The 15316-nt window shown below is 51.8% G+C and overlaps 1 protein-coding gene across 1 annotated transcript; it reads right to left on the reverse strand.

Moving 5' to 3' along the window:
• Positions 1–1308: 1308 nt before the first annotated feature.
• HMOX1 (heme oxygenase 1) lies at positions 1309–7759 on the reverse strand. Its single transcript, XM_083804022.1, has 5 exons — positions 7531–7759; positions 7094–7214; positions 4218–4709; positions 3512–3620; positions 1309–2071 (listed from the first exon to the last, which is right to left on the reverse strand). Exons 1-5 carry the CDS (start codon positions 7560–7562, stop codon positions 1935–1937), a joined length of 891 nt encoding a protein of 296 aa, XP_083660148.1. The 5' UTR covers positions 7563–7759; the 3' UTR covers positions 1309–1934.
• Positions 7760–15316: the final 7557 nt, after the last annotated feature.

A 15316-nucleotide genomic window follows, 5' to 3' on the forward strand; every position in this document is an offset into this window, starting at 1 on the left:
AGTGGTGGTGGTGATGGTGATGGTGGTGATGGTGGGTAGCAGAGAAGTAGGTTTAGTCATAAAGAGGGACAAAGCTTCAGCCTCCAAAGGCTTCCTTAGGCCTGGCAGGACCATGGTGATCTATGTGGGGTACCTTGGGGCCACTGGATAGGTGGAACTCTATGAATTTCAATAAATGGCTGTGTTTCAGTAGTTCTTTTGTCTGTGTTCTTGCTTTTCAGTATTTGGCTACCTGTTTTAAGAATTACCCGTTTATTTTCCTACCAGGAGTTGGCAAACGGGTCCAAAGGGAGAAGTAGTAACGGGGATTTTGGAAGGATACGGGGTGGGTGAGGACAGCACCAGCGCCTGTCCCGCTGGTGCTCCGCAGCAGGACCTGCCCTCGGTCATGGTTCTGCGCTGGGTGTCAGAGCAGCTCAGCAGGGCTACCTGTCTTTGGGATTAAAGTCACCGCTGGAGCAGGCAGCGCCATGGGGACAGGTTGATCACAGAGGCTTTCAGGCAGGAAGAGAGGAAAGGACTGAGCTGAGAGGTTATGGCCATGTTGGCTCTGTAAAACAGCCCCTCCTGCAGAGACTCCTGGATTTGAAGACCCTTGTAAGCAGGCAGGGTGGTGGCTGGCCACCAACCCAAGCCTCCAGACCTCATACAGTAAAAAGGAGGAGAAGAGAGCTGCAAATACAGGCTGCTCCAGCAGTGGCACCTAGCTGGACTGCCTTCAGCACCGCCTCATGTGTGCCAAATTCTGAGAGTGATTGGGGTTGGTGCGACTTCACCTAGGCGAGGGCATGCTGTTGCATGCTTGTTCCCCATTTAGCTGTCAGGTACGGTCAAAGCCTGGCATGCATTTGATTTCCGAGTGGTAAAAACATGCTTGCCTTTCTGATTCATGGGGAAGTTCTCACAAACGCAGCCTGGTTAATGAAGCCCTCAGCTGGCCGTGGCAAGGGAGAGCTGTCCTTTTTGGGACCAGCTGAAGGTCTCATCACATTTTTCTCTTAATAGGACAGCAGCCAGCTCTGACATCCAGTGTCTGCCCCTTAAAGATACTTTGTACAACCACAGAATTTCGTTCCATTTCTAGAAATGGAGACCAGCGTGTAGGAGATGAAGAAACCTGCCCCAGCTTGTACGACGGGTTATTGTTAGAACTGAGTGGGAACAAAGGCTGGCTCTGATAACTCCCACTTTCCTCTGTTGCCACGTCTGTGGAGTCAGCAGCTTCAAAAGACATAAAACGGGGAGGAAGGAAAGACACCTCCTTTCTTCCCAGGCAAGGCTTTAACAATACGAAACATCAGGCTCAAAGACTTTACATTGAATTTTATTCTGTATATAAATTATATAATCAGACAAAAGAACAACACTGTCTCTTCAACAAGCATCATCTGCTTAAAAAAAAAAAAAGGAAAAAAAAAAGAAAAAAAAGAAAATGATTGGAAAAAGATTTAACAAAGACCTGATAGTGTCATATAAAACAGTCTATAACCCACGGCAGCTGCGCTGCTCCGCAGAAACAGTGATCACAGTATTATCTAGCAGTATGAAATATTGAGCAAACAGAGCTCCGGGGAACTGCTCATTTCTGAGTCAAGACAGGTGTCAAAGCTGCATTTCTGATCCTGATCCTGTAGGATTTTTGCAGATACGCTGCAAAGCAACCACAATTCTTGGCCATCATTTTTAGGCCTTTCCTGCCCTTGGTTCTGGTAATAAAGTTAGTCTCCGAGGAGAGCTCACACCAAGCACAGGAAAGACTTTGCCTGAACCCCCGTGCAGCACTCTCTGCTTTCTGTGGAGAAAGGTCTCCAAATATTAGTGGCAGAGCCAAGATCACAGTACCCAGTCGAGGGGGATTTCTCTCAAAGGACTGGGGAAGATGGATTAGTTTAGGGTGAGGGAAGGCACGAAGGGAAGGTGAAGGTCCTGCTTGTTCACATAGCAAACAAGCCCACAGCAACTGTCGTGACTATGAAGCCGAGCGCGAGGATCCACCGCACAAGGGGAGAGGTGGCCACTAGGTCTGTCTGACTTCTGCTTGTCCTCTCGCTTTCTTTCCCAGGCGCTGGACCTAGAGCAAGCAGGGAAAATAACACAGATGAGGATGGGCTGAGGCAAGTCGATGCTGGTGTGCCGGGGCAGACCCTGCTGGAGCCATCGAGGGGAGGAGGAGAGGGCCCAGAGCCCTGTGAGGCAGGGGGAAACAGTGGCAGCAGGTTCTGCTCTCTCAGGGCAGGTGAGCCAGGGAAGCAATTGACTTGACTTGGGCATCACAAGGCTCACAACCCCTCTGCCTGTACTTGGATACTGGCCTCTTTCTTCCCTTGCCTCCTCTCTGACTTGTAAATGCTCTGCCCAGCTCCTCAAGGGACTCATTCAGACCCTTGATATGTGCAGAAGACAGACAAATAAATTAAGACCGAATTTTAAAAGGCATTTTGTCTCCTGTTTCCCATTTGTTAGGCATTTTATGGCCTTAAACAGGTAGTCCTTAGCACACCAGACAAATACTTGTCCCAGTACAACCTCATCCAACACCAAGTGCTTTTGAAAATCTTATCTCTGCGGGCCTATTGGGAAAGGAGCAGCAAAGATTCACAGGGAACTTTTACTGCCCTTCTCAAAGAACTTGCTCTAAGGTTCATTGTCTGGTGATGCGCAAGACCAAGATGCTTTTCATTCTTTGCCATGGGAAAACTGCTTCAATCCAGTATGCACTGAAAAAATCTCCCTTTTGGTTTCAGAATGGGTAGGTCATAAGGGCTTTCTTATGGGAAACACACATTATCAGGGAAACCAGCCTCTTCTGTAAACATCTGAGCCTGCTCCTACTCAGTCGGCAAATCTGACTGCATAAAAAGGGATTGCCTCAGTTGCTCGGGCTATACCCAGTTCATGATCAGCACTTGCCAGTAGATGGAGCTTTTTTTTGCAAAACTGAGCGACAGCCTGTTTTAACCAGGTAGGTCTGAGTTGGTTACTGTTTACCATCCAGAACCATGCTCATTATAAACCCCGCGCGCTTTCAGGAGCTGTCTTGAATAAATATGCCTGAAAGGCAGGAAAATGACCAGAGAAAATTTAGTCCAAAAGGACAGGCCATTGGGCAAGGCTGCGTGTATGGAAGAACCCTCTTTCAGCACCTCAACTGATATGCTGGGCCCCAAACTGCAGTCTTTGCTTCAGTGAACTCAAGGCCAGGTTTCCCTGTGGCTGAAACTCATGTGGTTAATGAGTTGCTAAAACCTTAAAGAAGGAGAGCGGAGTGTCTTCTTGTACAGCTCCCTCATTGACACTATTTCTGGAGAGCCCATGTATGTCATCCATGCTCAGTCATGTCTAGAAGAAGCTTTGCCCATACCGATGCCTGCCGTTGCACTATGTACTGACTGCTGGTGAAGAGGTGGGGCAAGCATCTCACACATATTTCTCAGTGGCTTTTACAAACAGAAGCAGAGGAGAACAAAACTACAAGGGTAATGCTAAGCTACAGCCTTTCGAAATGTCTTACCGTGCTCATATGATTTGTTAACGCTCCTAGCACGAAGCTCTGCCTTTGACTGCACAAGGTGACCGTTTTCCTGGCTTTTAGACACCAGCTCCTGCAGCGCCTCAAACACCTGAGAAGAAGGAACAGTGTCTCATTATGTGGTCTCATTATCTGCTCTTTGGCTTTCACTGGTCCCCTTGCCCCTGCCCCAGGCACTTTAGGAACCAAAGGAACCTACAAGCTTCCAACCCAAGTCTCCAGCACTTTTTGCCCAGAACAAAATCTGACTGTGGGGTCTGCCTGTTCACTTTACAGGTTTCCCCTGAAGCTTCCAGCTCAGGTGAAGGTTACTGTCCCTGTTCTGATGGGGGGAAAGCAAGGTGTACCTGTGCAGCTAGTCAAAATACACAGACCTGTCAAGCTGCATTACAGAGGAAGGACAGAAGGGTGTTGACCTCTACTCCCAGTATAAGCCCTCATTCATATCTGAATAATAGCACATGGAAGAGCCTGAATTCAAATGCCAGAGGAGGGAGAAGAGCCCCTCAGAGACCAGTTGCTTGCTAGGCTCCCAGTCTGGACAAGCATAGCCATCCAACTCCTTCTAGGTTGCCATAACCCACAGCTTCCCTTAGGCTCCACAGCAGAAATACCGGCTTTGCCATTCCCCTGTAGCTGTTATTTGAGAGAAGGTGTGGGCAGACAGGGCTGGCTGGTTGTTACTCACCTGTATATTTAACAGGAATGCTTTCTTGGCCTCCTCCAAGACTCTTTTCTTAGTAGCAAGGTCCATCTCAAGGGCATTCATGCGGGACCGATAGAGCTGTTTGAACTTGGTGGCATTGGAGACTCCGTCGAAGGTGAAGAAAGCCAGCCCTTCCCCAGTGCTGGGCAGCTGGAGAGCCTTTTGGGCAATTTTCTTCAACACCTGCCCCCCAGACAGGTCTCCCAAATAGCGAGTGTAGGCATGGGCCACCAGGAGCTCTGGATGGTTCCTGCCGACGTAGTGGAGCCTTTCAACGTATTTCTGAGTAGCCTCAGGACATGGGATCTCTTCCCTCCAGTTTCTGCCGTAGAAGTACTTCAAGTCTTCCTCCAGGGCAGCTTTCCGGTGCAGCTCCGCCGGAAAATAAACTGGGGCATAAGCAGGGTTGTCCTTGTTACGTTCAATCTCTTCCTCCAGAGCAGAGTAGATGAAGTACAGGGATGCTGTAACGAGCTGAAACAGAAGGAAGGGGATGAGATACAGGTGTATGTCTGTCTTCTTCAGGGTTTTGGGACAAATCCCACCAAGAAATAAGTTACTCATGTGCACACCCACTATTAATCACACACATCTGTTATGGTGCAGGTTTCCTATGTGGCAAACAGAGTTGCAAGGGACAGTGAGACACCAATCTAGCCCTTCCCATTCTTTAGGCAGCATCAGGTAAGACCGAAGCCATTTCCAGCAGATACTGGTCTTACCTGCCCTTAAAAGCTGCTGCTTTCACCTTCAACTTAAAGTCCTTGCAGCTTGATATAATGGAAACTAGAGCCTTATGAAACCATACAGTGGTCTATCCTCTTCATTCCCCCAGTCAATATGAAGAGTATTCCCAAAGGTACGTTGTTTGGTGCATTGTTAGAGTCTGAATGCTTCAAGATGTGGCTTTCTTTTGTGGGGCCCTGTGAGATGACAACCCACCCTGCTAATTTTGCAACCTATTTATCCGGCTGGCAGCCCACCAGCCCGGGAGTGGAGGCACCCCAGCTCTCCCATTCGGTCTTGGAAGTGGCGTTGCCTCTTGGTTACCCTGAGGACACAAGCTAAAAGGGGGCTGGAGGCACAGCCTGCCTCTGAAAAACGATTTTGTGAAGGATCGCTGTGAGGCTATGTGCTCATCCCTCTGTTTTGAAACCATTGTTATTGTTGTTTTTCCTAGCTTACGCGATATTTTCTTCTGTCTGCCAACTTTTCCACGTGGCATAAGACAATCTAGCTGTGTTCTTCCCTTCCCCGGGGGATTCTGTTTGCAGAAGCTGTATTCATATTTACACCTGCAACACCTCTTGCTTACACTGAAATCCCTTATTGACAGCAAGGGGTAAAACACGCAGGTATCATAGTACAGGTGAGTCAGGTTTGAAGAGGGATTACACTGATGTCAGGAGAGAAAGCAGCTTACTCTCCCACAAAGCTATCGGTTCTGCGGGACAGGAGGTGCCGTTTCAACTTTACGCCACTGTGTCAGCAAACAGGACTTTGATATACACACAGGCAGTGACTTGGTTGTGGAAACACATATTCAGATTCTAGGGAGTCATGCATCGGGGCTGATACATGGGGTTTGCCAAGAGGGTAAACAAAAAAAAAAAAAAAAAAAGAGGTTTTTAAATGATAACCCATTTTCCAGCTTACTGGAAAAGAAACCAAATACAGGAACATTGCCTAACAAATTAAGAAAATTTAACTTGACCCGTTGTTTTTGGTGGCAGCCAGTGGGTCAGTGGGAAACGTGGCTTTGGAAAATTATCATTACTTTTTAAAGCCCGGTGTCATGTCTCACTTCCCCTGACAGTGTGTAAACAGTTTCTGGGAAACCGAGCTGTGCTCCTGAATCTTAGAGGCCTATTTCTGGCTTTTTTTTTTTTTTTTTGTTAATGCCAGCCTGTCTCAAATTCACTGCCTAACAAAAGCCGCGTTTCTAACAGCAGGAAGTCAGCACCTGTGATTGAATTCATGCTTGACTAGGTATCATGAATACAACCTGTCAGGAATAAGTGGTCTTTTGCCTATTCTTGCGGATTTATTTATCAAGGAGCGATTCAACAACAAAGTAATTAAGCCACAGGTCGGATTACTGGCTGTTATTTGCAAACCCATGCGTCAGTTCCTCTGGCCTGCCGGGAATTTCTAGCCCAGGTGTTTGCCTTGGTTTGGCTCATGGCTTTGTTATGTAGCTCAGATCCCAGGCATCCCCTATAGCCAGGTTAGACACAGACTAGTAGCTGCAAATAACTCTTAATATTTCAAGAAAAGCAACAGGCTCCTACCTGCTAGCAGCAGATACAGCTTGCTCAAGTTCAGTGCCTTTGAGCAATTTGTTCCTGATCTCAGCCTGCTATAACCCAAGTGACAACTAAACCACTGCAAGGTTTGGGGCCCGACTTGATCTCACAGCCTCACTTTATCGCTAGCCCACCATTATTTCTAGCTGTAACTGCTCAGGGTGCTCTAAATTTAGCGCGCTCCATTCTTGATGCTTAAGCCACTCGCATATCTGCACATTGTTACATCTCCATTAACCGCCTTTGCCACTAATTAACATGCAGGCATTTATGAAGACTCATAAAAGCAGTTAGATTAATCCCTTCAGTCTCACTGTCTTTTTTTCCTGCTTCAGCTCGGCTGCCCATCCCGAAAGGCACAGCCCTGCCTTGCATCCTGCAGGAGGGGCTGGTAGGATAGGAGGGTGCTGTGGTTTGTTTCGCACAGGAGATGCTGATGCTGCCCCCCTCCACCCTGCTTTAGTCCCCACACATCCTGTCCCATCCAACAGCGTGCTTCCTGGTGAGGAAATCCCGTACCCGAGCTATGCTGCGCTGATGTTAATATCATACCTTAAACTCGTGGAGGGACACCTGCCCCTTCTGGAAGTTCTTCATGAAGGGTGTGTTCTCCGCCTGCTCGTGTACCTCCTTGGTGGCTTCCTTCAAGAGCTCCGACAGGTCCTGAGACATGCTGGGGAAAAGCAGCGGGACAGACATCAGAGTTGTGGCTCCCCTCCAGCAAAAACAGATCTCAACTCTCTAGGAAAAGCGGGGAGCCTGGGGCGGCAGGAAAAGGAGCAGAGAGATCCCGAGAGCCAGGGACTGGGGTGCCAGCATCCCAGTCGCTGTCCGGAGCGGGGAATACTGACAGACTCCATCCAGAGGGGAGAGGAGGAGCAAGCTGCTCCCTGCAGAGCAGAAACAGGAACACCGTGCCTAAAAGCAGAAGGAGCAATGCACTACTCTTTCAGCTAAAACGTACCCTTTCTCCCTTGCCCCGCTCTCACCTTTCAGAGCTGTGTTTCTGGGAAGTTTCCATGTTTCTCCACGTCGTTTCCCTGCTGTTTGTTTTCTCCTGCTCGCGCTCCTCCTTCCCCTCTGCTCCCAGGACGGCGAGGCGTCTGAGCTGGGCAGCCCAGCTCCCGCATCCAGCTTTATACCGACGAGCCACGTGAGCAGCCGAACCGCTGACCTCAGTGTGAGCACAAACTTCTTGCAACACACTGCACTTCCCTTCCCAGCGTGGCTGTCGCCCTGCCTCGCCCCCCAGAAGGAGGCCAGCCTCGGAAGGCAGGAGGAAGTCACCCGATGCTTCGTGACAGCTCAGCACAAACAAGAGGATGCCCGGCCACTTCTCCTTCCCCGGGGGGCTCCTGGTGTTGGGGCGGCGGGGTTGGGCAAGGAGGGGTGGGTTTATGGGGGCAATGCCCGTGGCAGGGTGGGCAGCCGCCTCTCCCTACACCCATCTGTGTCCCAGCTGCGCCCTGCCTCTGGAGCTCACACTACATCTGTCCTAACCTGCTCTAGCAAGCCTCCGGTGCAAATGTTTCATTTCCCATGGCAGTGAGCATCTTCATAGCCTCTCACGTAACACAGAGCTTGCTGGCCACGGGATGAGGAGCTCTGCACAGTAGGACGCTGGGCTTTGCGCCAGTCCTGGGCACCCAGGGTGATGCAGGTGCTGTGGCACGTGCACCAGCTCGAGTCTGCAAGTGCCACAAGTACAGCTGCACAGCACCAGACCCTGCTGAATTCACCTTGTCTCCTTGCACAGAGCCAGCGCAGGTGTGCCTGCACCAACGCATGGAGAAATCCTTTCTGCTCTCCGGTATGATGGCAAAAATACCGTGTTTGTGTGGCAAGTGGCCCCTGCTGTTACCTCCTGAAACGCCCTGCACACGGTTGCGGTAACAGCAGGGGCCACTTGCCCACAGCAGCTCCATCTCCTCCACACCCAGATGGCTGGAAATAGCTGCTGTGTGTGGAGGACTGCAAAGATGTGGTGCGAGACTTGGGGTAAACTCTGAGGAAACGTGCAGAGATTTGCAAAGGCAAATAATTTCTGATTTAGCAAAGGAGAGTTGGTCAAGGCGCTGCTGCCAGTAGCTGGCTTCTCTGCTGTTTTGTCTGGTTCGGTGGTCGACGAGGCAGCCAACAGATGAAGTGGGGCCCTTCTTTTCCATCTGCAGCTCTGCTGGAAGCACAGCTAGCCGGGATGGAAGATGCATCGTCCAGCTGTGCTTTGGGAAAACACAAATTTTGTGTTCAAGCCAAAAGAGCGGGGCACTCAAAGCCAGCGCTGCAGCAGCGGGCACTGCCACCCAAGCCGTGCACCTCACGTGCTGCCTTGGCCCTACACTTACACCCCAGCTGCAGGGGGCTAGAAAACTGTCCCAGAGGAAACGTGCCCCACGCCTGGTTTGGGACCGGGGCAGACATCTGGTGAGCGGCGCAGGCTCAGGAAGGATTACTCAGCGCTTCCACCCTGACTCAGCCAGGCTTTTCCTGTAGGGCTCCCCTTGTTAAAGCAACAGAGCGTTCTAGCAAAAACTGGCAGCTCCTCTCCTGCTCCCAGGCCCTCTCACACGACTTGCTGCTGGCCTGCTTATTTTCCTATAAAATAAATGTACCGGGATGTCCGAAGCTTCGAAGCAAGTGTGACAAAGCCCCAGATGTCTGCTGGCAGAGCGGGGAGCACAGGGCAGCATGGCCAGTGCTGCCTGAAGATGTTGATGCTTTTTTTGTCACTGGACTGGCCCCAAAATGAGATTTTTTCCACTGACATCACTCTCTAGAAGCTCATGTGCTGTTTTCAGTGAGTCCTGTTTTGACACAAAACAACTTCTGAGCTGGAGCGCAGATTGAGCCTGCAGTTCTGGTGGAGGGAAGAAGGAAATATGTGAAAATGAACAATGATATTCATTTTATGAATAAGAAATAATATAGGGAAGAAAAAAAAAGAAAGAAACAAAACAAAACACCTCCAAGCCCTATTCCTCCTTACACCTCTGTCCTGCAGCTCTGGTAGTGTACCCTATTCCTCCCCAAGGGCTTTCCAGTTGCATTTAGTTGCTTTTGTCCCCTGCCCCTGCCTCCTCTCCAAAAGTTGTGTGCTTAGAAGCACTTAAGGGATGCATCCAAGAGGTCCTCCTCCTTCCCCGTCTTCCAGAGTTGATGTAGATGTGGATGTGAGACACTGGGGGGAAGAGAGAGGGTACCCAGCCATGTCACTGCCATTCCAGGTAGGGTACTTCTTCCCAGGAAGAAGTCCTGGTTCACAGTCACGCTGTCCCAGGACATGGGGCCTCAGCTTTTTGCTCTGAGCTGCCCCAAGTGTATCTCCCGAATCTGGGGGCTTCACCTTCTCCTGGGCTGGTCACAGGAGACAAGGTCCCTCCTGCAGCTCACCTCTGCTGCGAGCTTTTCCAGAGGTGCAGGGTAGCAAGCTGCGCCCCAGAATCAGGGGTTATTTGGGATCAGGGTTATTCGGGATGAAGGGGCTGTGAAACTGGGCCCCGCTCTCCGGAAAGGCCCAGAGGCCCTGGAGCAGGATGGAAGGAGAACTGAAAGTGGGCTGTCATCAATTTGCAGCCACTCGCCTCGGGCTTTTCTGGCCCCATCCAGTGCTCTGCAGCACAGACTTGTGTTGCTTCCCCTCTGCTGTTGCTGTGCAGCGTAGGGAAGCTTAAGGGCACTGTGTGTGCCCGTGTGCTGGCAGAGGTTTGCTCTTCCTAGAAGAAAACCTCAGAAATGGACACTTAAGAATGATGGATGAGGACGAAGATGTGTGCTTTTCGTGGAAAAGATCAAACCAGCCCCTGGAGCAGCTCACCTGGGGTACAGTGAGCCACTGGAAAGCAGAAGCCAGTCCTCATCCAGGGCACTAGTGCATTTTTCTTGTACATAGTGGCAGTGCCTGACCTGTGGTGTCCCCCACGGCTGCCAGAAGTCCCATCCATCATCTCCTACCCTGCCACCGAGCAGCGGTTGGGTGGTGCCAGGGCTGCCCGCCGTGGAGGTGATGTGCCTGGGCACCGCTGAGATTGCCCTGGAGGTTTGTGGCAGAGATGAATCGAGTAGCCCAAGGCAGGTATTTGTAATAGCTCCTGCTGGGCTTTAAAGCCTCCGTCTGCCTGTCCCAGCCTCTGAGAAAATATTTAAGTCAGCAGATCAGTTAGATGAATAGTTAACAAGTCGTTGAGGAATCAGTGTTTTCTTCAGGGGTGGGGAAGTGGGGGAGATTTTCCTTGTGGATTTTGCAGTCAGAAACTTCACTTGCACAGTCAGTCACAGAGAGCAGAGCTCTCCCAGCCCCGCGTGGGAAGCCCTGAGCCGTGCTTGGCTCTGGCCCCTGGTCCCCAGGGGGACGAGGAGGCACCGGCTGGTGACAGCCAGGCTCGGCTAGCGAAGGGGGGGGCCATGGGCACCCCGAGACCGTGACACAGCAAAAGGCTGCAGCAATGCCTGGCTAGGAAGGGGAGGCTGACTCAGCAACCACAACTTGCTGTGCAATGGGGAAAGGGACAACAACAAAAAAAAACAACACGTGAAGTCGCAATATCCACTTAAAGTGGCTTCCTGAAGGGGGGAGTCACTGCTGGAGGGTATGGGACGTGCTGTGGGTTAGTTTGTGTTTACTAAAGGGAGGCTGCCCAGCCCTGGCAGAACTGATTGTGCTCGCTGCCGTCAGCACAGAACAATCCGAGCCGAGATCAAAGATACAGGTGGAAACACGGAGGCTGTGAGCCCAAGGCACTGAAAATCCCCAGGGGCTCCCGCGGGCTGTGGTGGCGGGGGTGCCTTGGGGAGGGTCCTGCAGACGGACAGTGCGGTTCTGCACCGACCCCGCACGGGAACCCCAGAGACAGACGTGGAGGGAGACGGATGTGCACGTGTGTTTCTCAGGCGTAAATGAACCAGCTTGGTGGAAACAGGAAGCACAGGTTACAACACATATTTTTTCTAGATGCACAGATACATGCATGCCACAGCACACGGATACAGAGCCGCCTCCATCGTGTCCGTGCTACAGCCCTGCATAAAGCAAAGCACGCCCTGACTGGGACGGGACAAACAGTGGGGAGCTGGGTTTGAAAAACCGCACGTAGGCACCAGGCAGGACTTTGCACCGCAGCTCGCACGCCTTTCTCAGGGTAAGGGAGGAGGTGAACCAGAACCCAAGTCCTGCAAAGACAGTGGGAACCCCCCTTGCCCCCTAGGCTTCCATCCCCCTGCCCCGGGGTACGGGAGCTGCACGTCCTCCGCCGCGGCCAGCCGGGGGTTTCTTTCTGGATATTTCTCCAGGCGTCCCGAGGAACGGGCGCGGGGCCAAGAACAGCAGCTGCAACCTCAGCACGTCGGCCTGAAGCCGCCCTCCCGACATCCGGCCTCACGTGGCCCCCGCCGCGCCGTGACTCAGCAAAAAGAGCCCCTCCGCCTCAGCCCGAAAGCATTACTCAGCGATAGAGTGGCCTGGTGTGACCCTGACTCAGCAGAACGCCCGTACGGGGGAAAGGGCGAGTCGGCATTTGTGGGGGCCCCCACCCTGGCTGCCCCGGGGTTTGGAGGCTGACCCAGGGCACAGGGGATGCTGCAGCCCCTGGGACTGGGACAGATCCTGCTCCTTATGGGGGAAACTGAGGCACGGGTGGGATGCGGGATGAGCGCCCTGCTTCACCTTTGCTGGTGTTTTTTTTTTTCAGAAAATACCGGGGGTGGGAAGGAGCTTATTGTAGAGGCTGGCCAAGGCACAGCCTGCATCCTCGCTTCCTCCTCCCTTTTTCTTCATTCTGTACAAAAAAATCACCCCAGGGCAGGCAGGCAAGGCTGTTTACCAGCCCGAGCCGCTGTTTGCGAGAGCTTTGGTTTATGAGCAGGAGGCTAGATGCTAATGGGGAGGAATGAGCCCCAGATGGGTTGCCCAGGCGAGAAGGCAGCTGGTGCATATGCCTGTAATTATGGAGCAGGGAAGGCACCGAGCACACATTTGAGTCCCAGTTTCCTTCAAAGCCCTTTATTTAGGGGCAGGGTGTGCTCAGCTTCAGAGAGCCCCGTGCACTGCGGTGCTTAGGGAGCATGAGTACAAGGGAGCAAGAACATCCCTGTTTTGGGGAAAAGGGGGAATTTCCCATGGCCTTCCCAGTCACCAGGGGCAGAGAGCATCCTTGCCCTTGTGCACACAGTGTTTGGCGTGGTGAGCCCTCAGGACTATGGCCGTGGCCCTTGAGCTAAATAATAATTAACAGCAAGACAACGTGAGTGTGCTGCGGGATTCAAATTAAAGACTGAGCTGCCAGATGTGGTCTGGCAGAGGTGAGAGGGACCAGAGGTGCTCAGCCTGGGGTGGGCTCCCCTGGTGCAGCTGGTGGTTGATGGGGAGAGCGATTGCACAGAAAGTGTCCTTGTGGGAGCCACAGGAAATCCGTATCCTCGCCTCACCCCTCCATCAAATCCACCTTGTGCCTCAGCAATGATTTTCTGCAGACTACAGCCCAAAATCAAGCACCCAGAGACTGGCATGTGAGGCTTTTTGTTGGTTCAGGGAGTTACTCATCCCCCCCCCAAGAAACTTCTGCTCCTGGGGCCGGATCCCTGCAGCAGGCAGCTGGAGTAGGGAGGGATGGTGAAGCACTGCTGGAACCCACACTGCCGAAAACTTCCCTTACCCATAGGGCAAGATCCTGCCCCTCTCCCTGTTCCCAGCTCCGTGACCTCTCCCAGCCCCGCCGGGAGAGGGAAGCGAGCCCACTGCTGCCACAGGCTGAGTCAGCTGCGGTTCTGCACACACAAGGTTTTGCAAGGGTGATGGCAGAGAGAAAAAGGAAGCTGTTTGCCTGCAAATGCATGCTCCTAAATCCCTTTTCCCTCACTCAGGTTTCGCTGCCACTGCCACACGCCTCTTGTTCGTGACCACTGCCTTGCTCCTGAGTGTTGGGGCACCTCTTTTTCCTCCTCTGTTTTTGCACATTTTCCCGTCCTTCTTCCCTTTTTGCGTCTTTCCTCACTTCTTGCGCTCCCACTTGCTCGTACCCCTCTCCAGGTAAAAAGGAGCTCCCTACAGAGATGTTTTCCTTCCTCATAACCCCCTCTTTGCTGCCCACGGGGTCCCCACCACACATCGTCCCAGCATCTCCACCTGCCCTGAGCAGCAAGGGTGGATGAAATACAACCCGTGAAGCAGCACCACGCTCGTCCTGGGGGCTGGCCCAGCCCAGCAGCATGGCCGGCACCCCTTTGGCTCAGCTGGGGGGTTTGCTCCAGCTGAAAGCAGGGAGCATGCAGAGTCTGAGGTAGGATTTTCCCCTGTTGGGATGATCTAAAGATGCCCCATGCCTGTCAGTGTTCGAGAGGCATTTGGGTAATGCCCTCGATAATATGCTTGAACTTTTGGTTAGCTGAAGAGGTCAGGCTGTTGGACTTGATGGTCTTTGTATGTCCCTTCCAACTGAACTATCTATCTTCTATCTTGTTCTGAAGAGAAATGGAAGTGGCCTTATTCTCATTTTGAAGGGAAAGGGGAATCTTTTTATCCCAAATAAGCTTTGAGGAAGTTTTGGCATGGTAGAGCAACATGAAAGTCCTGTGGGATGGCAAACAGCTTTCCCAGCGTACCAGCACGGAGAACTTCTGCTCCGTTGTGCGATGATGTTGTGGGAAATCAGGAGACTTATTTGTTAGCTGTTCTTTAAAAATAAATTTGATATACTATTTGGAGGTCCGTACTAGATGAAAGAGAAGCCTGTGGTTTTTTGCTGCTAGGAATGTGATGCTGGTATGCCAAGAACTGCACGGCCCTAACATCACGGACATTCTCATGAACTTTTAATACGTGCTTAACTTTCAGTGATATGGGGCAGATCTGACCCGGAGCAAGGAAGTTATGCCTTCCTTCCTTCAGCTTACACAGAAACAACCACCCTGGGTCATGCAAAAGGCCCATGCAGGCCAGGATCCCGTTCCCAGCGTGGTTATTAATGGATGCTTCAGCACGGTGCAAGCGTCTGTGTGCCTGTTCGGGGCTGCCACCGGTGCGTCCGTGCCAGAAGGGCTGCAGTATAATACCTAGAATAAGGCAAAACTTGGGCTTGTTTGGTTTCCTGTGTGCACAGCCTGCTGAGCAGGTCACTGCAAAGCCAGAGGGTTTCCTCTGCAGTTTGCAGAGCTCAGGCTGAGAGCGGGCAGGGGACGACAGCCATCTGGTGGGCAGGAACGAGCATTATTTTTGAGAACAGCAACGTTAGGAAAGAGTTTAGAAAAGGGGAAGCATATTTCAAAGAATTCTTTATGATGCTGTCATTTTAGTTTTGCATAAAGCAGTCTTTGCCAATGCAAAACGCGTGCTCTGTACTTGCACCTGACGGGTGTTTCTTCAAGTTTCTCCTCAAAAGGAACCTCGCAGAATTATTTAAGGTACTACTGGTATAATCTGTAACGAGTATGGAAATATTAATGTAGGCACGGAAAGATTTCCCTCCTTTCACCCCCATTTTTTCTTGTTATTCAGTTGTTGAAGAAAAGCCACAGATACCCTCTGGGACAAGTCTTTGCCTTAGTGGTGAGGAGGTGGGGAGGAGACACGCTGGCCACAAGCGACACTCCGAATTTTCACCTGTTGGCCACCATCACGTCAAACCCGGTCAGCTTGGCAGCCACCAAGCCGCACTCCCACCTGTCCGCCCCCCGACAGAAATAGCAGTGAGCCAATTCCCCCGCGCCCCGGAGGGAGAAAACAGGGTGAGGGTGAAGGGTCCTCGCCCCGGGGTGGGCTCGGGGCATGCCAGGGGCAGCGAGGTG

This window comes from Anser anser (assembly GCF_964211835.1).
Source record: "Anser anser genome assembly, chromosome: 1".
Classification (NCBI taxonomy): domain Eukaryota; kingdom Metazoa; phylum Chordata; class Aves; order Anseriformes; family Anatidae; genus Anser; species Anser anser.

Excerpts from the sequence above, each read along its gene's own strand:
- HMOX1 (XM_083804022.1), bottom strand. The coding sequence starts at position 7,562 with ATGGAAACTTCCCAGAAACACAGCTCTGAAAG. Across the intron at positions 4,710-7,093 it reads TGTCCCTCCACGAGTTTAAG|CTCGTTACAGCATCCCTGTA; the intron begins GTATGATATTAA and ends CTTCTGTTTCAG. Across the intron at positions 2,072-3,511 it reads TAACAAATCATATGAGCACG|GTCCAGCGCCTGGGAAAGAA; the intron begins GTAAGACATTTC and ends TGCTTGCTCTAG.